Consider the following 25,724-nt stretch of genomic DNA (forward strand, 5'->3'; position numbering starts at 1 on the left):
GGTGACAAAGGCCAAGGCCCGGGCCGAGGGCGGAGCCGCCGCGGCCGGGAGCTGGAGCCCGGCTCGCCGGCCTCGGGGCGGAGCGCTGCCCGCGAGACCGAGCGGGACCGCGGGCGCCGCCTACACTGCTCCCCGGCCCGGCCGAGAGAGGCGGCGGGGATCCCGCGCGATGGGGCGACTGCTGGCTCTGAGCTTGCTGGGGATAGCCGTGGCGCTCCTGGGCGAGAGGTTCCTGGCGCTCAGGTAGGTAGGGGGCCCTCTCGGGTCCCCAGGATCCGGGCGGCCGGGGCTGCGGGCGAGGGCTCCGGCCCAGCGGGGACTCTCGCGCCCCGGGCCGCAGCTGGGCAGGAATCCGGCATTGCTCTGCCCGGCCGACGGAGCGCCTCCACCCCCACCCCCAGCTTCCAGCAAACCCCGCACAGTTTGGACTGAATCGCGAGACTTACTAGAAAGTTTATAAACCTTTAGTGCTCAGAGTTCTTTTCTACCTATTTTGACAGGCGAGAGTGCTTGGTAATTTAATCAAGGGCAAACCTAGTACTTTAACTTAAAAACAAAACTATTACTCATGCACTGAAACTAATTATAAAGATTTATTTCAGGTCATTAGTGCTGCTGCTCTTTGTTGCCCAAACCTGCCTCTGTCTTTAATAAAGTTGTTCTCCATCTCTCCCCCTGCAGAGTTTGAGAAACTTCCGCTGCTCCCCAATCTTGGCGCGGTAGATCAAAGATACTTGAGATGTTCAGCTACTGTTTTTACATCACTTCTTTATTTCTCTCTCTGCCCGGGAACCCTGAAGCCAGAATACCAAACAGGACAAGCCTACTCCATATCACATTTTAGTTATAATGAAAAAACGCGGGTAGGCAGACGGCATAGTCTATATCAACTCAAATTTTGTAAGCCTTACGCAAAAGAATTCCAGAAATGTGCTCTCTTAGCCTCCTGTAATAAGAGTAAGGCACCAGTCTAACCCTTAAGAAGTTTACTCTATTGCAAGGAAGGAGTGAAATCCAACAAATCAGGATGATCAGGAGAGGTACAAACGAACCCCTGTAGGCTTAAGGAGGAAAAATTACAACTACGGAAGGTGGAGTTTAGGAGGAAGAGACATTGACATTGGCCTTGAAGGATGCGTGAAACACGTGTGGGGTGAAGGAGACCATCCCAGATGGATAGTGCATTGGTGAAAAAAGAGAATGAGGACGGGGAGGTCTGGCTCCTAGCGATAGTTGGATTCGGGGGAGCATAAAGTTAGGGGATGAGAACAGTAGGGATGGGGGAAGGATAGGTTTTGAGATGGTTAAAGGTTAAGTTGAAAAATTGGGGCCTGCTTTGGTAGGCAAAGGGGAACCACTGATGTTTGTCGTGTGTGTTTTAATTTTTAAACAGTAATCTGTTGAAACCATCTAAGTCAGTTGGGCTGTGTGGAGATGACCTGGGAGGCTAGATTAGGGTAGAGCAGTGGTTCTCAGTCCTGGCTATACCTTAAGGTATCCTGGAGGGCTGCCGTCTGGGCTGTACCCCCTAGTAATTCTGATTCCGTTGGTCTGGGTGGGGCCCAGGCATGAGTAATTTTTATTTTTAAAAATTCTCCTGATAATTGTAATATGCAGTTAGAGTTGACAAGTACCAGGATAGACAGCAAACAGACCTGGGGAAACTAAAGTATTGCAGTGGTTGGGAGAGATGAACTGGGGCCCAAACTCTGGATCCCTAGAGATGAGGGTAAGTCAAAAGTGACACTAGCATTTCTAGCTCTGTTGTCTTAGCAGTAGCTTCATCGGCTGACAAAGGGATGCCAAGAGGAGGAACAGTGTCTGTGTGGCAGGAAGGGTTAGAGTTGGAGGAGGAACATTTACCGGTAAGAAACGTAATGTTGAGCTTAATTTTCATGTATATATTTTCCATCCTTCTCTGTGGAACATGCCTGAGTTGGATGATACTGTATGATTTGTCCAGCTCTCAGTTTCAAAGGTAAGACCACTGAAGTTCTCAAGCTTATTAAGTTGTCCCTAAAGTTCAGACCACAGTGTTTCCATAAGTTGAAGTTTTCTCTATTAACCATCAACTTTTTCTTCTTACTAATCTTAAGGTTTTAAATTTAAGTCCCTTTAAATGATAAATGTAGTTGCAAACCTAAGAAAAAGTAAATAAAGTTTATTTACACAGAACGCATCTGATAGGTAACTTATAATTTAATGCATCTTTTCTTTATAATGTCTTGACTATAATAAGCTTTATTGAGCAGTGACTTCATAGGGTGGTAACCTCATCGGGCAGTTGAAATCCTTTATTGGCTAATGTGAGAATGTTGGAATGAATGATGGGTGGGTAGATTAGCACAAAAATTGTAGGATAACCCAGTTAAATTTGAATTTCATATAAACAACAAATCATTTTTATTATAAGCATATCCTGTGCAATATTTGGGACATAATTATACTAAAATATCATTTATTAGTTATCTGAAATTCAAATTTAATGGGGCGTCTTGCATTTTATCTGGCAACCCTATGATTGCAGAATATCAAGTGCCTGCTGTCTACGGAGTTTGGTGGAGTGCTCAAATGCATAGCATTTCTCCTTTCAGACCCATAGAATATTTTGAAAAGCAGCATGTTCTCACCTCTACTTAAGGAAAGGCTCTTCAAAAACAGGTTTTTAGTTTGTTTTTTGCTCTCATCTGGTGCCTGCTATTTCATTATTCTATTTTTAGAGATGGCATTTTGGCACTGAAGATACTTCTCTCCCCCAGGGTGCCCACTTAAACTGCAACTTGGATTTCAGGTGAACGATGAATAATTTTTTAGTATAAGCACGTCCTGGATGGATAAATGGAATCAAAGTTGTCTCTTTCCTTCTGAACTGCAACTGGCTAAGGTTCCCGGAGGAGAATCACATCCAGCTTTCCCACTCCTCCCTAGTTAAACAATAAAGGGGAAAATAGAAATATACAAATATCCCCAGGCCAGTGCTCCCAGTTACAAAGCACACACCCTTGAATGAATCATGAGGCTTAAGTACTTCAGAGACCTGTGTCTGGGCAGGAACCCCAAAAACAAGCCTCTGAGCTTTCTGCTTATTGCCTAACACCTTTTATGACTGCTCCATCAAGAACCTAGACAGTCTGCTTTTGAGCATCTCTGAAGGGGCAGCCTCTTTTTTCAACCACCATCCTCCTCATTTATTGTGTGACTACTGTGTGTTAGTCTTCATGTTCAAAGTGTTACATATATTTATATATATATTTATATATATATATCTTTATATTAAACTAAAACGTACATTTGCTGACATTTGGAATGAAAGCCCTTTTATGTTTCTGCCTTCATTCAGTCTTCATATATGTCTTCCTGCCTATATTATACATAGTAAACTGAGACTTGGAGCGGTTAACTAGTTCAATAGGTAGTACTGAGCCTGTCCTCTAAGCCTGTTCTTCTGACTCCCCATGCAGTTTGCTCCAGCTTCCCCACAGCCTCCTCGCTTCTCTGCCATTGGAGCAAATCTTCCTCAGCTTTACAAGCCTAGGCACAAATTCTTAGCTAACTAAGAGCATTACAGGGGCCCAAGGAGTGAATTCCAAGGGGTTTTACAAGTCTGTATGGGAAAGATAAAGCCCAGTCAGTGGTATGTAAATTCAAAGGCAGTGAGATATTGAACAAACCTGACAGTAACACTGTGTTCCCAGTTTGCTCAAGGCATGTTTGCACTCCAAACTGGTGCGTCCTTACTGTTACCACACAGTAAGGCAATAATAACTAACCACCCCTGTCTCATTCTGCTCTGGATGGGTAATGCCTTTTCCAGAATGAAAGTAATAGAAATTACTCATTTCATGGTAATGAGTGTTGGTTAAGGGTTCATGCTTTGTGGCCAGATAGCCTGAATTGCTCCATTATTTACCTGAGACCTTGACTTTTTATTTCACCTTTTTGTGCCACAGCGTCCTAATCTATAGAATGGGGATAATAATACTATATGCTCCATAGCAGGGCTGTAAAAACTAAATGAATTCATTCCTGTAAAGTGCTAGAACAGTGTGCTCAATAAAACTTACCTGTGATGACAATGATGTTGGAGCAGAGGTTCTTGGACTTTTGTGCTATAGATTCCTTTGGCAGTCTGGTGAAGCTTTGACTCCTCAGCATCATGTTTTTAAATGCATAAAATAAAATAAATAGGATTACAAACCAAACTTAAATACTATTCAAGTTAATACTAATTTTAATACTTAAATTCTTTTGCCAAACTATTTTAAAAAATCTAATATAGGATATAATAACACGACCTTCTTTATTAAAGCCTTAAATAGATCTAGCAGTAGTTGAATACCTCACAGTAGAAACTGTGAAGCAAGGATGAGTATAAATGGTATTTTGAGATATCTACAACAACTAAAATGTAGTGAAACGATATCTGTGATTTCTGTTAGTGACAGTCACAAGTGCTGCCAGTAGAAAGCTCTGTGGTTTGTTGCCTACACTTATCATCAAAAGAAATAGTCAGTTTCAGTTAGACATTTAAGTAAAGATGTATTTATTTCCCCATCTGAGTTCATAGATCCCTGAATTTTACCCATGGATTCCATGAAGGTTACTGGACCCCAGACTAAGAGCCTTGATGTACATATTTCTGGTGGGGGTCATTGGAGGAATGATTTCTGGCTTTTTGAATTGAAGGAAGACAGTGTACATTTTTTCCTGTATTATATCTATCATATGATATACTTGTAACTAAAAGGAAAATAACCAAAGTCCAATGAAAAAGAAAAGGAAAGTGAGAAAAGCAAAAGGAATCTAGAACAGAGAAGGCAAATAGCTTTCGTTCTGAGGGTCCATTTTAATAGACTGATATTGGTGGCCTGGAACATTGTGTCTGAGCTGGCCCTGGGTTAAAGGAAGAGAGTGCTGTAATTGATTAGCAATGTCTGTGTGACAGCAGAGTGGCAACAGCCATGCCATCTCTGATCTAGTATGTTCATAAGTATACTGTGGACTTAGTCTTAGGGAGCAAATAGGCTGCAGCAAAAATATCATTTATTTGTGCTTTTACCATTTCTTTATTTGTCTGTTTCTGGCATGAATGTATTTAGGCTTATTGATCTGCTACTACAAAGAGTTTGTTTGTATAACTTTTTCTTGTATATTCTCCAAACTTCTAAAAATCTGTTATCAATTAGGAGTGCTTTCAGCTGCAAGTAACATACATCAAGTTAATGGTAGCTTATACTTATAGGAGCTTGCTTTTTTCACGTGATACACAATCTGCAGGTGAGTCGCTCTAGAGCTTTTCCATTGAGTCAGTGATCATATCAAGGAACTAAGTTCTGATATATTGTTCCTTATCTTCCAGTCTTGGCTTTATGTCCTCATACTTGTTGCGTTAAGGATGCTGAATGGTTACTGTAGTCCTAAGTACATGTATGGTCAAATCATAAAGAAGGGAAAACAAACACCCAATCAAAAAATGAGGATATGTAAACAGGCGTTTCTCCAATGAAGACATAAAGATGGCTGAGAAGCACATGAAAAGATACTCAATATCCCTAATTATCAGAGAAACACAAATCAAAAGTACAATGAGGGGTCATCTCATACAGTCAGAATAGCCATCATTACAAAGTCTCCAAATGATAAATGCTGGAGAGGGTGTGGAGAAAAGGGAACCCTCCTACACTGTTGGTGGGAATGTAATATGGTGCAGCCACTATGGAAAACAGTATGGAGATTCCTTTAAAAACTAAAAATAGACTTACCATTTGATCCAGCAGGCCCATTTCTGGGCATGTATCTGGGGAAAACTCCAACTGAAAAGGATACGTGCACCCCAATGTTCATAGCAGCACTATTTATAATAGCCAAGACATGAAAGCAACCTAAATGTCCATCAACAGATGGATTGGATAAATAAGGTGTGAGATATATATATATATTATATATGTTTTATATACATATATAATATTACTCAGCCATATAAAAGAGTAAAATAATGCCCTTAGCAGCAACATGGATGGACCTAGAGATTATCACACTAAGTGAAGTCAGACAGAGAAAGACATACCATATGATATCATTTATATGTGGAATCTAAAAAAATGGCAGAAATGAAGTTATTTACAAAACAGAGACAGACTCACAGACAGAAAAATTTATGGCTACTAGAGGGGAAACGTGTTGTGGGAAGGGATAAATTAGGAGTTTAGGATTTGCAGATACTAACTACTATATATAAAATAGGTGAACAACAAGGTCCTACTGTTTAGCACAGGGAACTATATTCAATCTTGTAATAACCTAAAATGATGAAGAATATATATTTGTATAACTGAATCAATATGCTATTCACCAGAAATTAACACAACATTGTAAACCAGCTATACTTCAATTTAAAAAAATCATGAAGAAGGGAGGAGTGATGCCAGTTAGCTCTCTTCTTGTGTCTGCCTTTTCTATCAGGAATAAATTTATCTTTCCCAAAAGGCTGGGTCATATGATTACCCCTTAAATACAGAGGAGGCTGGAAGCAAATATTTGGCTTGCCCATCTCTGCAGTGGAAAGGAGTAAGAATGAAAGGGGTGAGAATGGCTTGAGGTTTGTTAGCTAATAGGGTCTGCCACTCTGGAACACAGAAGTCCGCTAATGAGTGGAGAACTGATAGCTCTGCCAGGCAAAAAGCCTAGTAGTTTTCTAACAAAAGACTCTGAAAGTCTTGATGGGCCATAAAGGACGGAAGCAAAATCCTCTCTTTCTTTTATCATAAAGGAAAGACAAGAAAATATGATTTGATTAACTGAAAGTTATGCACAGTCCTTGTGTTCCTCTTCAGTTTTAATAGTAGGCAGTCTGCATATCTAGAGATGATACTGTGCAACTAAACTAGCTGATGAAGATTGCTCTATTAACAAAGTGTAATCATCAGTCATTGATGCAAACCTAAGTTGACTCTGAAAAACACTCCATATCAAAGTGTTCAAACACACCTGAACTTTATTTCATCCATACAGTTTACCTTTGAAAAAGATAGATGGTAGTCCTCATTACGCCTACTTTGTTTTGCCAAATGGGCATCATAGTAAGCTGAATAGAACTGACACCCAAACCAACACATGATACAGAAAGTTGATGAAACGTAGCTGTGACCTACTGACTTAAATTTACATCTGTTTCTAAAATCATACAATGTCAGTAAATGCCAGAGTGGGACTTGCTAGCCGGGTGCTGGACTTCAGGAGAGTCGTTTTCCTCATCTCTCAAATAGGGAGAACGATACCCACTTCTTAGAGTTGTTCTAATAATTAGATGAATTCATTCAGGTAAATCACATAGTACAGTGCAGGCTCAACAGTTTTAGCTCTTCTTATTACTGGTTTCCTTTCACCACCCATGAGTATCAGCAGCAGCATCCTCATCTCTAGTATTACTGATCCGACTTATGTTAGGCTAATTATACTTGTTTTTCCCTTTAAATCACCCTGAGGGCTCATAGATGTAAGATTTATTGTATTTTTTATTGTTTTGTTTTTAATTTTAATTTTTAATTTTCTGTTATAGCTATATAGTTTATATATTTATGTTTATATATTTATGTAGATATTTTAACCTAGATATCTAGATAGATATTTTATATCTATGTATTTATTCATTTGTTTTTGTTTTATTGCTTTATTCCTTTATCGTTTTAAGAAATTTAACACTTTGATTTATATGATTCCAAATACATAATGACTAACACTTTAATTAGAAACTTTCATATATACATACGAATTGCCAAAATATATAGTTGCCACCACCTGTTGGTAATTCTGGGTAATCTAGGCCTAGGCTTCTTCCGTTTTGCAGAGAAACCAGTAGCCCTCCCCATATTCAGTATCTAGAAGTCAGAAGCTGGCAAGGATATGTATAGGAGAGGGCCAAGTGGCAAATTGTCATTTTGTCTTTTAAATATGTGGTATGTGTGAACCACTTCGAAAAATGTAAACTACCCCGCAAGCACAACTGTCATAATTTATGGATGTAGAGAACAGAAAGAGAAGGTGAGACAATGAGAGGAGGGAAAGCCTTCAGAACAACAGAACCCAGATGTGTTTGCCCACCTTGCTTGGTGGCCCTCTACTCCAGGGTGGGAAGGAGATGGGAAGATGATTTATTAGAGTTCAGCATTTTTCTCATTATTTCTTCACTTTCATTTTTTTGAGACAGCAACAGCAAGTAGTTTTGCTAGAGTAGTTGTTGCTCTCCAGCCTTCTCACCCCAATAAATAGTGATGGGGATGGGACCTTCTCCACTGATTTCTTAATAACTTTTTATGGGGTGTCTTCTGTGAGCTGGGTTCTGAACTTTGCCATTTTCTCTTAGCCTCCTTTCAGTCACCATGTCATTCTGCTGAAGCTCTGAGCATTTTTCAGCTCCTCTGGGTCCTGAAAAAGAAGACAGGGCTTCTGGTTCTACATCTGAAACTCTTCCCACAACACAAGAGCTGTGAAATGGGACCTGGTGCCATGTGTACATTTGCCTAGGAACTTGCATTCCACGTTGTATTTTCTGAGTTATTGGCTTCCTGTTAGGACTCGTGTTCACATATAAAACTTTGTGATATGCATTTTTATTTTAACTTTCTGGTGCTATTTTATGTTCCTATCCTTGCTTTTCCATCTTCTCTCTTTTATCTGCTTTAGATTTATGCTGTATTTTATGTATTGCTGTAAGCCTCTTTAAACCCTTTCTGCTACAAAGCAGGGAATACATAAACAGATAGATTTTTTTTTTTAAACAGGAATCGACTTAAAGCCTCCAGAGAAGTAGAATCCGTAGATCTTCCAAACTGCCACCTGATTAAAGGAATTGGTAAGTCTGAGAAAATGCTCATTATACACCTTCGGTTGTTTGGCCAATGCTGAAAAACCCCTTAACGCTACTTTGGCACACAATTACAGTTTATTGGAGGGAAAAAATCACATTAGATCAGCAAAAAACATTTTCAGTCAGTCTCTTTTGATTTCATGCACCCTGTATTTCTTCTTCTTTCTTACTCTCACTGTGATTTATTAATTATTTGTACAATCCTATGTTTATTGTTAGATTTGTTGTTTGTTTAGTGACTTTGCTGAACTATTTTTGTCAAGTCTGTATTCTTTGTCATGTGTGGCCAGTGAATTCTGTGTTCCATTACCCCAGCAATCAGCTGGTGAAGGTAAGTCAGAAGGAAGAGAAGTTATAAAATGGAAAATTAAAATCTCCCAACAAAATCTCCACCCCCGACAAAAATAACTCTAGAGATAGAGTTTCTTTTTTTTCATCCTTTCTGATATTTCCAGTGCAAATGCAAACAAATATATGCACATACATTTCTATCTACATTTTTCACAAATCGCATCTTAGTATAAGATTATATTCTGCAACCTGCTTTATTCTGAATGCATTGCAAACCACTTTCCACACCAGCACATGTAGATCTACTTCATTCTTTTAAATATTCGCACGTACCATGATTATTTAACCAGTTCCTTCTTAATGCACATTTGAGTGGTTGCAGTTTTTGCAACTCCAAGCAAATCAGTGAACGTCATCGTACATAGAGCTCTGCATTTATTTATCTGAAGGATAAATCTTTAACAGTGGGATTGTTGTTTAGTTAGCACACATGTTTAAAGTTTTGATAGTCACTGCTAAGTTGCCCTTTAGTTGTCAACACTAATAAACTCAACAGCTTATATTTAAAACCACACTCACTCCAGTTCACAGTGCTCTTTTAGCAAAAACAAAGTGGGCCTTTTCTGGATCACCCACAAGAAGACTTCATTTTCCTGGAACCTATCAGTTTTCAGAGCAGCCTTTTTTACATCAGAGCGTCTTTCTGGTTCTGTTACTCACCTCTCTCTCTCCATACATCTGTCTCCTCTGTGTTCTCGTCTTCTCTTTCCATTGCTGCTTTTGTGCTTTCTCCCAGTCCTGTCCCCCTTCACCAGACTCCCTGACTTCTCTCTCCTGGGGTGTCCTCACTTAGTTTCAGTTGCCCAGACACTTAGCAGGAAGATACAAACTCGGTGTCAAGTACCAAACTGTCCAGATTGACCAGATTATCCATGCTAGCTAATGCAGACAGTTCTAGAGTTCAGGTTGTCTGGAGTTCCAAGGAACTCAGCAACTGCCTCCTGCCTTCTGGCTGCAAACACAAAGAGCCCCCTAGGAACCAGTCACTCAAGCACAAGCCAGATGGCATCTGTGAGGGACGTGGTACAAATTGGGAGGCTGAGTCGGTGATCTCAAAGGCTACTTTTGCTACTGAGTTAATTGTGAAATTATTAAACAGTCCTTGGTCCTGTGAAGCCCACCTTATGTGAATTCAAATCTCAGAGTAGACAATAGGGCACTGCCAGACACATTACAGGACAAACTGCCAACCGTATTGCTGTTACAACTCACTGGGATAGAGGGCTCCTCGGAGAAAAACAAGTCCAACAACTTTTGTATTCTGAACAGGCATCTGTCTGTGTTTGTGACCTTTATGTTGTGATGTGTGTGAGCTGCTGTCTAGAATTGGGAAGAATGAGGAAATATGTCACCTATGGCCTCTCTTGTGAAGTGTTTAATGCCTCTGAGGCACTTCAAAAGGCAACAGAGCGAAGACGATGAGTGATTAGAAGCCCATTTGGGATACATTTTTAGATCTAATTAGAATTGTGCTTTTTTTTTTTCTTTCTTCTTTGCTTTTGCTCTGTGGTTAGCATACACTATATGAACATTTGTTGAATGCTATATCAGTGATGCATAATGGCTAATAATAGCTTGTGGTTTTATGTTTTTAACAGCAGTTGCTTATTCAGTGGTCTTTGACTACAAAGGAATATCAGTGTATGGGGCATACGCTTTTCCCATATAGGCAAAAGCAACTTCTCATGGTAGGCAGCAAGAGTAGGAGGGTTCTGTTTTTCAGTTTCAACTTTAGAAACAGTAACACCCATGCACTTGAGGCCAACTAATCCCTCCAAGAGGTAAGACTACATCCCCTTTCCTCTCCATCCCCATCAATGTGCACACACACACACATACACATACACACACACACACACACACACACACACACACACCCCAAGGCTACATTCACCAGGAAATGAACTCTATGCATTTCTTAGGTGCTTTATATATATCATCTCATATCTTTCTGTCTTAATAAATAATTATCTACTATATATCATTCAGGATGTGTGCCTTCTGGGGGTCAGAAAGTAAGCTCTATTTATTCCATTTTTTGTACTCTTGCCCACTGTATCTTACAGACAGGAACCAAGATTTGCTATAATATCAACATCTCAATAATAAAAATGATAACTAAAGAGCTTGTTAACTCTACTTGAGGCTTAAAAGTGTAAAACATTTGCTTAATGTCTGAAAATGCTGGTATTCAGAGTCCTGGACTAAAACAAAATTTTGAATGGATTATTTTCTCTTTAGTTAATATATGGTTTTATATTTGTGGCAATCAAGATATTTATAATAACTGCTGCTTGAGAGAGTTTTTAAAAAGCATTACAGTTTGTAGCCCTTGTCATCAAGTCCTTTATAATCTACCTATGAGAAGGAAAACAGAAAACCCACTATGTGAGATACAGACATATTTTTTTCTTTCTTTTTTTAAATAGCAGATAACGACCCAAGGCTCAGAAATGTTAAATAACTTTTGAAAAAAAATTTCAATATAGTGTCTTCTCCCAGAGTGATTAACACACATACCTGATTAAAGAACCAAAAAAGTGGAGAATGACAGGTGCATTTTGGATAGTCTGTTGGGTATGGCAAGGACTGATCTTCTGTCATAAAGTCACAGTAAGGAACTTAGAGGAGAGAGAAAAGTATTTTCTTTTATGTGACAGTCCAAAGACAAGCAAATGGCCCAGGGTGATTAGGTGGCTGTGCTTCATGTGGTCATTCTGGAGCAAAGGCTGATGAAGAAACACAGCTATCATCAACATACTGCTTCCATCTTGGTCCAAGACTAAAACTCCAGTTGTTGCCATTTCCCAGCAGGAAGGGGTAGAAAGAAAATCTACATGGATATGATTTCCCCTTTATTTTACTCAGTGATTGCATCCATCTTGTACTCTCACATCCCATTAACCTGAACTCAGACAAATGGCCACATCTCTCAGCAAGAAAGGGTAGGAAATACTGCCACGTACCTGCAGTTGAAAGGGAAGGAGGGGGCGTCCGGATCCTGGAGAGCCGTTGGCCATCTCTGACACAGATAATTGCTGAAGGAATAAGAAGAGATCAGAATCAAATTGTGCTGAGCTAGAAGACTTTCTCGAGAAAGACAGTTTGAAAGAGATTTTAAAGAAAAGATCTTGGTGAGAGGTATGGAAGCAAAAGTTCTAGGGGGAAAACCAACATACGGGATTGACCACAGACGGATTTACAAAGAAAAGTGTCTTCCGAGAGGAACCAGGGGATAGTTCTGACAAAGAAAATTCATTAAATGTTAGGTTGTATTTTTTCTGTGTGCTTTTAAGTCAGAACAAAAGACTTAAGTCCCAGCTTCCCAGTCTGTGACCTTGAACAATTTACCTAATCTTTTAAAGGCTCCATATTCTCTACTCTAAAATAAAAGATAATAATATTGCTTCTCAGGGTTATGAAAATTATATGAATTAACATATATAAAGTACTTACAAGGAGCCTGGTACTTGGTAAACACTTAATATATGCTAGTAACTATTATTGTTATCACTAATACTACTACTATTTCTATTATTGAATTAGAGGAGAAAAAAATTTCTCCAGCTTTGACTACTCTTGTAGTAATCACACCAAAGAGGTCTTATGAGATGATAAAAGCCTATTGTAGTAATGCTATAGAAATGAAGGTGGGGGAGTAGATCTGAAAAATATTCTAAAGAAAGCTATAGATATGACTTTTTTTCCATTAGAATTAGGCAATGGGATTAAACAGAAAGAAGTTATAATGTAATTGCAATGAAAATATCTTTTTAAAATATCATTCTTTTCTTGATTATTAAAACAACATTATTTGTAGAAAATTTTAAAACAAAGTAAAGTATTAAGAAGAAAATGAAAATCAGTCATAATCCTACCACCCAAAGAAACTGTTTTATTCTATGTATCTTTTTCTTTTTCTATGTAAGTACGTACACAATGAAATTAAATTGTCTTAAATAATTTTTCAGAAACAATAAATTTTAATTAATTGAGCTCCTACTAAATGGATCCAGAAAGCAAAACTTGGACTAGAATTCTGTGTGCACATGTATATGTGTGTTTGTGTGTTGTGTTTGTGTATATATATATGTGGTACAGGGTTCCTTGGACCTTGCTCTTTACCAGTTGAGAACCACCATGGGACTAAAGTCTAGTGGTTCTTAACTCTTTTAGGGTATCACAGATCCATTTTTGAATCCGCTGAAAGCCAAAAACCCTTCTCACAGAAAATTTCTTATCTGTACATAGAGAATATATTTTGCATTGCATAGAATTTCAGAGGGTTCATAGGCTCTTTGAAACCCACTTGTGGCTCCTTGGGGATCCACAGACCCCAGGTTAAGAGCTCCTCCACCATACTATGCTTAAGATTGTGTATCTCTTCTTGTTGAGGAACAGGCAGATGGCATTACAAAGTGAACTTCTTGGCTTTTTTTTGCTTTTGCTTTTCTCCATTATGACAGAGCTGGTTACACTGGAGGCAACCAGCCAAATACAAACTTGTGAATCAAAACCTAAATAGCTGGATAGGTGCTATTTGTTTTTGACAACCTAGAAATAATCTTGGAGAAATCCTTTGGAGAGGGCTTAAAGGGGAAGATTGGATTTTGTGGACTCAAAGAATGCGTCATGATTTGGCTTAATCTAAGCCATTTTTATTCCTCTTTTCTTATGTTGGGTCTATTATCTGTCTGTGGAATTTACACAGTGAGACCACTGGGAAGATCTTATGTCTAATTATTTGCTGTGTTGTGTTGAGTGTACTGCAGACAATCAATAAACAATCAATAGTAATTGTAGCCTGTCTCAGAGACCATGTTTGAAGCTTCAGCTGGCTTAGGTGCACAGTATTTTTCATTCATTTTCTTTTGCTAGGTTTTTTTCCCCTGTAATTTAAAGCCTAAATTTAAAGATTAAACAGAAAACTTTCTTTGCTTATGAGAACAAACAGGCATTATTTTTTTAAGGAGGAAATATATAATCCCAGGTGTTTTACCTCTGTTAATGAGAGAAATGTCTGCGTTTGTTTCAAATTGAATGAGCTGAGAAAGGGACAAAGATATTTGCATGGTTAAGTGACTATAAGCCCTTCATTCTGAAAGTAATATTCCCCTGATGTCAATTACTTTTGTACAGACATCTGGATATTTATCATAAGAGTGTACAGATGTCAACTTTTCCTGTGTTACAGCTGGAAATGTGGTGATTACTTGACTTTGATTTGAGTAAACATAAAATATCTAACATTTAAAGTCAGAAGTTCACTGCAGGAAGGGATTTAGACTGACGTTTATTAAAGAGAGTGGTTCCTTGAAAAAAAAATCCAAAGCATTCCAAAAGATACAGACACTGATAAAGTAAACAAAGCTCTACCCAGCAAATCACAGAATTTGAACATGACATTTATCTATTTCTCGAACTTAACAGAAGCTGGCTCTGAAGATATTGACATACTTCCCAATGGTCTGGCTTTCTTTAGTGTGGTAAGTATTTTCCTTCCCTAGTCACAGTGGAGGAGGTACAAGGAAGTTTGATGAGGCCTGCAGAGTAGTGACTTGTTTTTAAAGTCCCTCACTTTCAAAAACATGTTCTGGGGAAAAAAAAAAAAAAAGACAGGTCAAACAGGATCTTGGAAATCTTCCTCAAGCCTTGCATTAAAATATTCCAATGCAACCTATGTTTTAAAAGTTCATTATTAAAAAGGATATTTGGGGCATTATTGTGGATATTTGATACTACATCATGCTGTTTTAAATACAACATCTATCTTGCTTCCTATTAGATATTCAATTTGAAGCTAGTGTTCTTGTCATTATTGTTTATTTTGAAACAATATACCAACTTTCCCAGATCAAGGCTGGCACAGTATTTTTCATTCATTTTCTTTCGCTAGGTTTTTTTTTTCTCCCTATAATTTAAAGCCCAAATTTAAAGATTAAACAGAAAGCTTTCTTTGCTTATGAGAACAAGCAGGCATTGTTTTTTTAAGGAGGGAATATATAATCCTGAGTGTTTTACCTCTGTTAATGAGAGAAATGTCTTTCTTTTTATCCCTGAATAGCCTATCATAAGTGGAAAGTCACTGACTGAGATTATTTATTTATGACTTTGGCCTTATTTTTATAAGCTGAAAAACAATAACCATTCTAAGCAAACAGTAGAAAAGACTTTACAACTGATAGGCCTGTGTGATGCTAGCCTACACCAGTACGCATTCTAATTAGAAGACTGTATGTGTGAGTTGATGAGCAGCTTCTGCCACCTCTTCCCTAAGTGTGGGCCGAGGTGAGGGTCCTTGGCATCATCATCAGTTCTGGTTTCCTGGAGGAAGAAGTATCCAACATTGAAGGTGGCCTGTAATTATTCTTTTCCCTCTCAGCAGCTGTTATTTTTAAGCTCGGAGACTCAGGAAAGATGTTAAAAACTTGGAGATGCTTTAGAAGGGAGTCGCAACACTAATAAAATAGTTGTCAGACTTATGAGAAAGGTGAGAGAACTCAGCTTAGATGAGAATGAGGGTTAGAACACTCTTCAGGTTCCTGATGGTTTTTATACGAAAGACTGTGAGCAGCTGGTTGCTACCACAGAGGGAGAAGAGAAATACTGTGGGCTTTGGCCGAAACGCCAGCATTTATATTAAAGTTTTAAAAGAAAAGTTTTATTTAGTTATCTACACACCATGAGTAAAACAGTATTTCTAGTAGGACTGTGTGTTTGTTCAGAAGCACATGCTTGCTCATATGTCTTATAGTCTTAGGAAAAAACACTGGGACTCCTAGTCAACATTATTCATAACTAAGGATGCAAAAATCCAGAGTAAAGTAGAATGCAGTTGATTTTTTTTTTTTTTTGCAAAGAAGCTATTCTCAGAGATTTGTGTAATCCAAAACTCACCTATTTCAAGATTTTACCCCCAGAAATAAATCAATTAGCTGGGGTGAGGTCTCCAAGCACACAGATATATAGCCATTTTAGCTGAGGGACTTAACACAGTCTCAATGATCTTGTAGCCATGTCAACAGAGTTTCTTCTGCTTGTTCTTCTCTTATCCTTCCTTGGTTACATGGCTTTTCTTATCTTTTTCCAAATTTAGAAACAATTCTATTTTACTGATGTTTTTAAATTTACTCAGCATTGACTCTAATGTCTGCCAGAATGAGCTCCTTTCTAAATGAACAACCCCTACATCATGGCAGTTGTTTGATCTTTTTCCACGCATTTTAGCCCATTAACCTATCCTACTCCATAAGTAAAGACTTGAGGGTCACCTCAAAACTAACGTCACACTTAATGAGGAACTGAATGACATAGAATAGAATAGAAAAAATTTAAACGACAGTGTGATTATACTTAACACTACTGAACTGTACACTTTAAAATAGTGAAAATGGTAAGCTTTACATTATGTGTATTTTACTACAAGTGGAAATAAAGTTTTTTAAAAGAAAAAAAACAGATTTAAATGATAGGGAGTATTGAAATAACTGTGAAGAGTTACTACCATCCCTGAATGAAACATTGAAGCCCAATTGTTTATGGGATATTGATAAAGAACAGAGATTATTAACCACTGAATTGGCACTACCATGTAACAATAGCATAATTCCAATTTATTCTGCTTGCTGGGTCTTGAAATTATGTAATTTTGATAGATTTTTTTTTAATTGGAGAAAATTTCTACTATGTATGATTTGTGCATAAAGTGAGATTTTATTTTGTTTGGTACTCTTTTAAGTTTGCATAAAATATGACTTAAAAGATTTAAGAGAGAAAAGGCCTTGGTTATTTCAGTGAGTGCCAAAAAAAGCATTAAATAAAATTCAACAGCCATTCCTGATTAAATGCTCCAAGAAAACTAGACATAGAAAAAAACTTCCAGATACCTACAGCAACATCATTCTTAGTGGTGACACATTAGCTGCCTTCCTATTAATGTTCAGGAAAGGAAGAAAATGCCCCAAAACACTATAACCATCAGCAAGCTACTAGAGTTCTTAATAACCCAATAAAGTAAGAAAAAGAAATATGAAGTAGAAAAAAAATGCTATTATTTTCAACAGTGCAATTACCTGCTTTTTAAACAGTCCAAGAGATTCAACTAACAGACTCTTAGACAAATAGGAGAGTTCAGTGAAATGGCTGGACTCAAAATGAACGAACATATAAAACTCAATCACTTTACTGTGTTCTAGGAAATACCAAATCGAAAATACACTACTACTACTAGTAATAATAATAAGGTTCCATTCAGAACAGCAACTTAGTTTCTGAAATTTATACAGAAAAATAAATGAGGAGAAATATTTAAAACTATGTATTTGTAAACGGTAAAGCAATGTGGTGTGGGATATGAGGAACTGTCATACACACACACACACACACACACACACACACACACACACACACACACACACACACACACACCATATCTTTTAAAAAGCTATAGTAATTAAAAAGTAGCAAATTGACACAGGAATAGGCATGAGTCCTCCAACAGGCCAATATATAAACAGGGATTTAGTACACGATATAAGGGACATGAGGGATCAGTGGGAAAATGACAGACTGACTACATGCCAGCACTGATCGAGGTCCTGGGGTCTAGCAGTGAACAGATGAGACAAAGTCCATCTCCCATCCCAATGGGGAGAGAATGAATGTGTGTCAGATAGAGGCTTATCTCTACTCTTGACTCTGCCTGCCCTCTCCCAGTTCACCAACCTTCTGGTTACCCTCTGAAGAGACTAAACCCCTAGTTTTCTGCCTCAACTAAAAAATACCAGTTATTGTTCCTCTTTCAGCCTACCAGCTCCCAATTATTTTTTCTATCATTTCCTCCCTGCTTTGTGTTTGTAGCTTTATGCCACCACCATTAGCCAAAGTCTCTATCATTTATTTATAGTTGCCACTTCAGTCCACAAAAATACTTAAACTTTCATATTTAACTTTTCCTCTGTTTAAAAAGGGTCTAAAATATCCAGGACTCCACAGTTTTGCACCAGATAAGCCTGGAGGAATACTAATGATGGATCTAAAAGAAGAAAACCCAAGGGCACTGGAATTAAGAATCAGCCGTGGATTTAATTTGGCTTTGTTTAATCCACATGGTATCAGCACTTTCATAGACAGTGGTAAGAACCGATGAGGTACCAATGTTAAAAAACTTATAATGACTTGCAAATAACTGTGGAAAATAGATTTGGGTCATATCTGTAGTAAGAGAACAATTAACTCATTAATTATTTCTGTATTCTTCATACAAATAAGTTGATCATTTGCCTCTTCAGCTGGCAGTGAGTTATATTACATTTTGAAATTTCTAACAGTTAACACCTGAAAGAATGTTTAGATTTTTATAACCTTTTCACATATCTATTATCATTGCATTGAAAAAAGAGCTATATTTCTGAATTAAACTATAAACAGATTATTCATGAATTCTGTATATGGAGTAGGAAACACTCTTTCTTAAAGGTCAGGGGACCAATGATCAGAAATAACACCAGCCAGACAGCGAAGGGAAAGACGGGGAAGAAGAATGATCTGTTAGGTCTTCTAACAGCTTATAACATTCAACCTTTCCTTGCCCGTGGTATTTAAATGTCACTGTCTGCCCAGAGAGGTCCTATGGTTATGTCTTGTAAATTAACTCTGTTCTTTCAATTCTTTAGATGACACAGTTTATCTCTTTGTTGTAAACCACCCAGAATTCAAAAATACAGTGGAAATTTTTAAATTTGAAGAGGAAGAAAATTCTCTTTTGCATCTAAAAACAATCAAACATGAGCTCCTTCCAAGGTAATAAGTTCTTTTTTCATTCTCTAATTTATCTCTAGCATTTTCAAATATTCCCTCTGATGGTCTCTCATCTTTTATAAGAGGGCTAAAATACATACACACACACACACACACACACACACACACACACACACACACACACACAAACAAGTACATGTACTTATATGTGTATAGTGTCCTTATAGAGCAGGGAAAGTCAATGTCACTCATTTTAATAGTCAGTGTTCTCTGTGGGTTCCCTTGAGAAATGTTGAAATGCCGGGTGCAGGGGAGTTGCTCTTCAGGGCCATCTGGAGAGTAGAAGACACACCTCACCATTTTTCCTTCTGTCACCTTCCATTTCAGATGACCCATCATCCAAATAATAATAATACCTGTCCTGCCAAAGAAGAGTAGCCTGCCTTTTATGGAGTTTGTATGCTTAGTATGGGACTAACACCAAGTGTTTTCACAGGGTAGCTATGGGCTAATGACTCTACAGAATTGGAAGTGGGTCACTAACACTTCAAGAACATAAAGCTGGTTGATAATGTGGCTAAAAGAGAATGATGCACCCCTCCCCAGCTCAGCTGCTTCTTATATGTTTGGACTTGATGAATATTTTAAATTTCTACTTCTCTATCTAGGAAGCATGTAACTTCCAATCATTCTTCCAAAAATTCACTTCATAGTAAGTAGGAGCATTAAGTACCATCCAGGCAGTCTCTGCATTCAGGAACTCTTTCAGAAAGAGGGAGTCCACCTTCCCTGGAGCTCTGGTTTTCATTTAACAAAGGAGAAAGTAGCTCTTTCAGAAGTTTTTGCATAGGGTAACTGGAATTTAAATTTAATAACACCCTTGCCTAACTGGTTTTGAAAATGTAATTGTTTTTAGCATATAAATCTCTCACCTGAAGCATTGTACTATGGCAATTTCATCATCCATCTCTCCACAAGTGTTTATTAAGTGCCTGTTCATTCTCAGCAGGTCGGCTTTGTGAATCAGGTAGAAACCAGTCAACATTAGTCTCACTAATAACTAAGCAAAGGAACTCTGGAAAATCCAGCAAGTGAGAAAGTGGAAGCTAGGTAAATGTTACTGACAGCCCAACTAGCTCACCAGCCAATGAGGCTCCACGGAGCTCCACAGTATGGACAGCTGTGTCCTTTCATATTGTGGTTAAACCCTACATTTCTTGCTGTCAAAAACATATCCCGTTGGCACCAAGTTTGTTCTTCTTTTATAATAATCTCACCATAATTACTAAGTGACCTGTCTTCAAATTACCTGGTACCATACAAAATTGTTCTCCAGCAAATGATATTATAGTAGATTACATATGACTCTAGCCATGTGATTTTAACTGAGCTTTTCCCGGGAAACCTCTTACGAAAAGTTTAAAGCACATACTGTGTAAAACCTCCTGGATCCTTCATCTTTAATGTGGAGACCAACTGGCTTTTTATTTTCTCTCACATGTTATTTTTCTCTTTCAGTGTGAATGATATCGTAGCTGTTGGACCAGCACATTTCTATGCTACCAATGACCACTATTTCTCTGATCCTTTCTTAAAGTATTTGGAAACATACTTGAACTTACACTGGACAAATGTTGTTTACTACAGTCCAAATGAAGTTAAAGTGGTAGCAGAAGGATTTGATTCAGCAAATGGAATCAATATTTCACCTGATAAAAAGTATGACCTCTTATAGAAGTATCTTCATTTCTCTCATAGTGCTGGCCCAGATTTTTCACTTTGCTTTTTTTTAATCACTGTAGATATAGCTTACTTGGTATTTTTGGCCTAGTCAATATAATACACATAATATTTATGGATATTAGTATAATACTATAGTATATAATACATGTTATATGTGATATATTTTAAAATATATATGTTTATATACAATATAAAATTATATGTACCATATATTTACATATAATATATAAATATATATTTGTATATAATATTTAAATTTGATATGTATATCATTGTAAAATTTAATTTATAAATGTAAATTTTTATACAATGGATTTATGTTTACATATACATATTAAAGTATCAGATAGGTGTTTCCCTTTTAAATATATTTTGTTTTATTGGGTGCATATTATTCTATTATAAGGATGATCTTAAACTAACCAATTCTCTGTTGATGGAAATGTAGGGGTTTTTTTTTTCTGTATAAAAATCATTTTTTATTTCTCATTTACTATTGAAACTTATCCAAATATTTTTAAGGAAAAACCCCCTAAGGGAGGATTACAGCATAATGGTTAAATCTTCAGATTCTGGAGTCATATAGACCTGGGTTCCATTGCCCACTGGGCACTGGCTAAATGTGGTGCTATAAGCCCCTCCTCTTTGCACATTTGTACAAGTGTTTCTGTAGGACAAACCCCTCAAAACAGTACTACTCACTCAAAGAGTGATCCTTTTAAATGTTAACTTAAATAGATAATGCCAAATTGCCCCCCAAAATTATGTATTTTTAATATGTCAAACTATAGCCTATAGAAAGGATATTAAATTCTTTATTAACGTTGCCTTTTATTATCTTAGCACACTGAACAATTTAAACTACTACAAAAATAATATGAAATAAATCTGGCACTCCTTGACAACTAAATGTCTTTATTTGCATGACACAATTTCTTCTTTCTTGTTGATCACAGAAAATGAATGTAGAATCACTTAATTTTAAATTGTCTACAACTGACCCAGTTCAACCTCTCCCACCAAATCTGTTTTTCTCCCCGACTCTCATCTTGCAATTATGAGAGTTGGGGAGAAAACTTTCCAGTCACCCAAGCTAAAAATAATAACAATAAGAGATCCAGCTTTACCTCCTTCTCTTTCACCATTCCTATCCAGCTGTTGAGCGAGTCACATTAGTACTGCCTATGCTTCCGTCCCCAACCCTCACCCCCTCTTCCTTCCCACTGACACCTGCCTGGTCCGGGTTCTCACCGTCTCTGGCTGGAGTATCACCTTTCTTCCCACTTGTTTTTAGTCCACTTCAATTTTTTTGCACCATTGCTAATTTTGTCTTTCTAAATTCCACTGCCCTTTCAAGGCCTAAAGAGAGACCTCTGTCTGCTTCATCTTTGACTCCTCACACTGAGCATGGCCAGGCACAAGGCACAGACTCAGTAACTGTTGAACAGAGCCGACCATTTGTTATTATGCCACTCTGTTATTCTGAAAATTCAGTGGACCCCAATTGCTTATCAAACCAAGGCAGGCTAAACTGCTGGACTTTCTCTAATAGGCTAGTTCCAACCTCCCTCTTCTACTGTTTCCATACTTACCATGCTTTAGACAAAAACTCCTTATTTTACAAGCATGTTTCTCTCATTCTTGCCCTGTGCCTTTGCTTACAAGTTTTTTTTTTTTTCTTTTCTACCTAGAAGGTGCTTTGTCCTCCTATCCTCAAATCCAGTCTCTCCGTCCAAGTCCACTGCAGATGCCCCTTCCTTCTGTCTTCTCAGGAGTTAGATATTTCTTCAGTCTCTAGACCTGAAATATTTCTCATGGTACCAATCATACTGTATTATTTGTTTAAAGTGTACAAACCATCTGATCACTGCAGTACACTATAAACTTTTCAGGAGAAAAGGCTGTGTCTTCTTCATGTTTATATCTGTCACAATACTGAGTTCATGGCTTTACACACTATAATTGCTTAATAGAATAGTTGCCATGGAACAGTCAATTCAATGAGGAAAATGACTGTAGAGTAGTCCATTAATTCACACTCCTTAGATGTACACAGATTGTTCTGAATAGATATTTATCTCTAACTCTTAAATTTCTCAATATGTTAATATTTTATTAAATATTAATGAGTATTAAAATTCTGATAAAATGCATTCTGTTCTATACCACATATTTCTACATGTAAATGATCCCTTGAAATATCAAATTATATTGTGAAATGTAAAGGCTTTTTTTCTGAAGCAAACATTTGTTTCAGTGTCCTTTCCATGGCAGAGATCACTGACTATATTTTAAATGATGTCCTATATTATTTTTCCTTACAAACTTCTTGAAAAATAATTTAACAGTTCTATGATTGTTGTAGCAACACTGAATTGATTTTGAAAATTTACTTTTTAAATAAAAATTGACCTTTATCAAGCATTCCTTTAGGGTGCATCATTGATTAGTTCCTTGGCAAGTTATTAAGACTTATTTTTCATACTTTGTTCATGAAGCTTTGTATTGGCTTGGGGCTCTAACCAGTGTGTCCTTCCTGCAAAGGTACATTTATGTAGCTGATATACTGGCTCATGAAGTTCATGTTTTGGAAAAACACCCTAATATGAATTTAACTCAGTTGAAGGTAAAATATTTTTTTCTATATATAAAGTAGACATTAATCTTGAAATTGCATAGTTATACTATATTATAACCATACCTCACTTAGGACAGAATATGGTTGCCAGTGTTGCTGTTCTGGGTTTTCACTGTTACTTCCCTATACCTCCTGTTTCCTATTAATCACAAGGACTGACTGATTCTGTAATCAGCAGTGGGTTGCAAGGGATATTTGCATCAGACTTACAGCCCACTCCATGAAGTACCGATGGCACCCTATGAATTCCAATAAGAATCTGCACAATTGAAAAGACTGATAGATGAATTCTGAAATGAAGATTTATGCAAGTTGTCAGTTCTTTCAATAATAAATGAAGGTAGAAATTGGGTTCCACACCATTATTATTTTCTTCCTGCTTGACAACACATATTTTAGATTGATTAACAATTTCCTATTTTGCTTTGAATGAGTTCCTTGAGCTAACTGATCCTTGTGCATCTTTTAAGGGAAAAGGAGTTCATGTTTCAGAGAGATTGATTATCACCCTAACTTTCTTAATTTCAGGAAAAATGAAAAGTGACTCTTTACCAGTGTATTAAATTTATTTTAAGCAATTTTGGTGTTAATGGGGTAGGAGCAGGAAATGGGTATTATTTCCCCATATTCATAGTGGCAGGAAAGGTTAGCTCTAAATTATTTAATCAAGTTTCTCATGTCATTTAGATATTGACATTTTTTCATTTGGAAGGTACTCAAGTTGGATACATTGGTGGATAATTTATCTATTGATCCTTCCTCGGGGGACATCTTGGTAGGCTGTCATCCTAATGGCCAGAAGCTCTTCGTTTATGACCCGAACAACCCTCCCTCATCAGAGGTTTTTATATTTTTCAGTTTTTCAACCTTATTTATTCAAGTCCTTTTGAACTAATAATACAGGAAACTGTCCCAGAGATGGTTTGTTTAGTCCTTTTAAACCAATAATACAATATACTTATGTGGTGGCTGGTTTTGTAATTGTGTTAAGCCAATAATTGGCAGAATTTTACTTTGTTCAAATACTCTTAGAAAGGTAATCTTTCGATGTATTAAATTATGGTGGAAACTAGTCAAAAGACCTTTTTATAAAGATATGTGCTGTGTGGTATAGTGGCAATTTTTTAAATACCTGGCTTATTGTCAGCTCACCACATGACTTTTGCTCATGCAAAAGTAGCGAGAAAGTAGGCACATTACTGTGGAAGTATTACTGTTAATGCTCAATTACTGTAATAACACTCAATCCTGTGTTGGCATGCAATAACTACATGGTTTAAGAAAGCACTTTCTTTGAAGGCTTAAGAAAGTAATTTAAACATTAAAAAAATTGGTAACTGCTATTTTCAACAGCATGTCCTCTGAATCATTGTGTCTTTGTGGAAGACAGGGATTATTGGCGATTGAGTGTCTTGGGTGGATGGTGGTTCTATATTAATCCTTTGTATCTCCTGAATAGGTTCTCCGCATCCAGAATATTCTATCTGAGAAGCCTACAGTGACTACAGTTTATGCCAACAACGGATCTGTGCTCCAAGGAAGTTCTGTGGCCTCAGTGTATGATAGGAAGCTGCTCATAGGCACTTTATATCACAGAGCCCTGTATTGTGAACTCTAAATTGTCCTTTTGGTCTGTAAGTGCTCTGACTTCTCTTAACAATTAATTTTCTATGAATTGCTAATTCCGAGGGAATTTAACCAGCAGCATGCATAACATGTATAGTTAATTTTATTTCAGTAAGGAAAGGCCCCCTTCAGTTCACATAGCGCTTTTAACATAAAAGGAAAATGAACAGTTTTTTTTTTAATGCCAAGTAAAGGAGAGAGAAGAAAGCTGCTTTCCATAAAGTGAATATACTTTACACAAAATAAGCCTCATGTCTGTCTTTCAATTGCCAGAGCATGAATTCCACTGAAACAGGGTAGATTATATGTCCTTAAAATGTGAGTGACCTCAGCTCCACCAGTGTGACCACTGTGACTCAGAACTACTGATAGATAACAGGTGTTGATGTTTTGTATTTACATCTTTGTTTACTTTTAAAGAGTTGGAGTTATATTAAAGACTAACTAAAATCCAAGCTTTGTCTGTGTTTAATTCTCAAGGCATAGCCTCAGGGGGAGAATGGGAAAGTGGCCACTTCCTCGTGGGGTTTCCTTGGGATGGGCAGGCATGGCAGTGTTAACTTTTCTCATTGAAAGCTGGAAAAAATAAGCTCTTTATTTGAATAAAATAAAACAAAGAATCAACTAAATATGGCAACTGGAATTCTCAGTTAATATGGAGTATTCCACCCACTCTCTTCCTTTATGGGCGCCCACCTTGCATACAAAGAGGAGATAACAGGTTGGAGCTGGAAGGTCAGT

General features: G+C 37.4%; 1 protein-coding gene and 1 long non-coding RNA gene across 2 annotated transcripts in view; one reads left to right on the forward strand and one right to left on the reverse strand.

Moving 5' to 3' along the window:
• Window positions 1–25,724, reverse strand: part of LOC141578171 (uncharacterized) — a 45,754-nt gene that overhangs the window by 7,310 nt on the left and 12,720 nt on the right. Inside the window, exons 2-3 of the long non-coding RNA XR_012508210.1 lie at window positions 12,184–12,255; window positions 4,065–8,424 (exon numbers count right to left, since the gene is read on the reverse strand). This is a non-coding gene — a long non-coding RNA (uncharacterized LOC141578171). The remainder of the gene's footprint in view (window positions 1–4,064; window positions 8,425–12,183; window positions 12,256–25,724) is intronic.
• Window positions 41–25,438, forward strand: PON2 (paraoxonase 2). The gene is made up of 9 exons (XM_010972832.2): window positions 41–243; window positions 8,781–8,851; window positions 14,648–14,703; window positions 18,186–18,351; window positions 18,892–19,018; window positions 20,495–20,695; window positions 23,264–23,345; window positions 24,070–24,198; window positions 24,817–25,438. The coding sequence occupies exons 1-9, from the start codon at window positions 170–172 to the stop codon at window positions 24,973–24,975; spliced, it is 1,065 nt and encodes a 354-aa protein (XP_010971134.2). The 5' UTR covers window positions 41–169; the 3' UTR covers window positions 24,976–25,438.

This window comes from Camelus bactrianus, chromosome 7 (assembly GCF_048773025.1).
Source record: "Camelus bactrianus isolate YW-2024 breed Bactrian camel chromosome 7, ASM4877302v1, whole genome shotgun sequence".
Taxonomy (NCBI): domain Eukaryota; kingdom Metazoa; phylum Chordata; class Mammalia; order Artiodactyla; family Camelidae; genus Camelus; species Camelus bactrianus.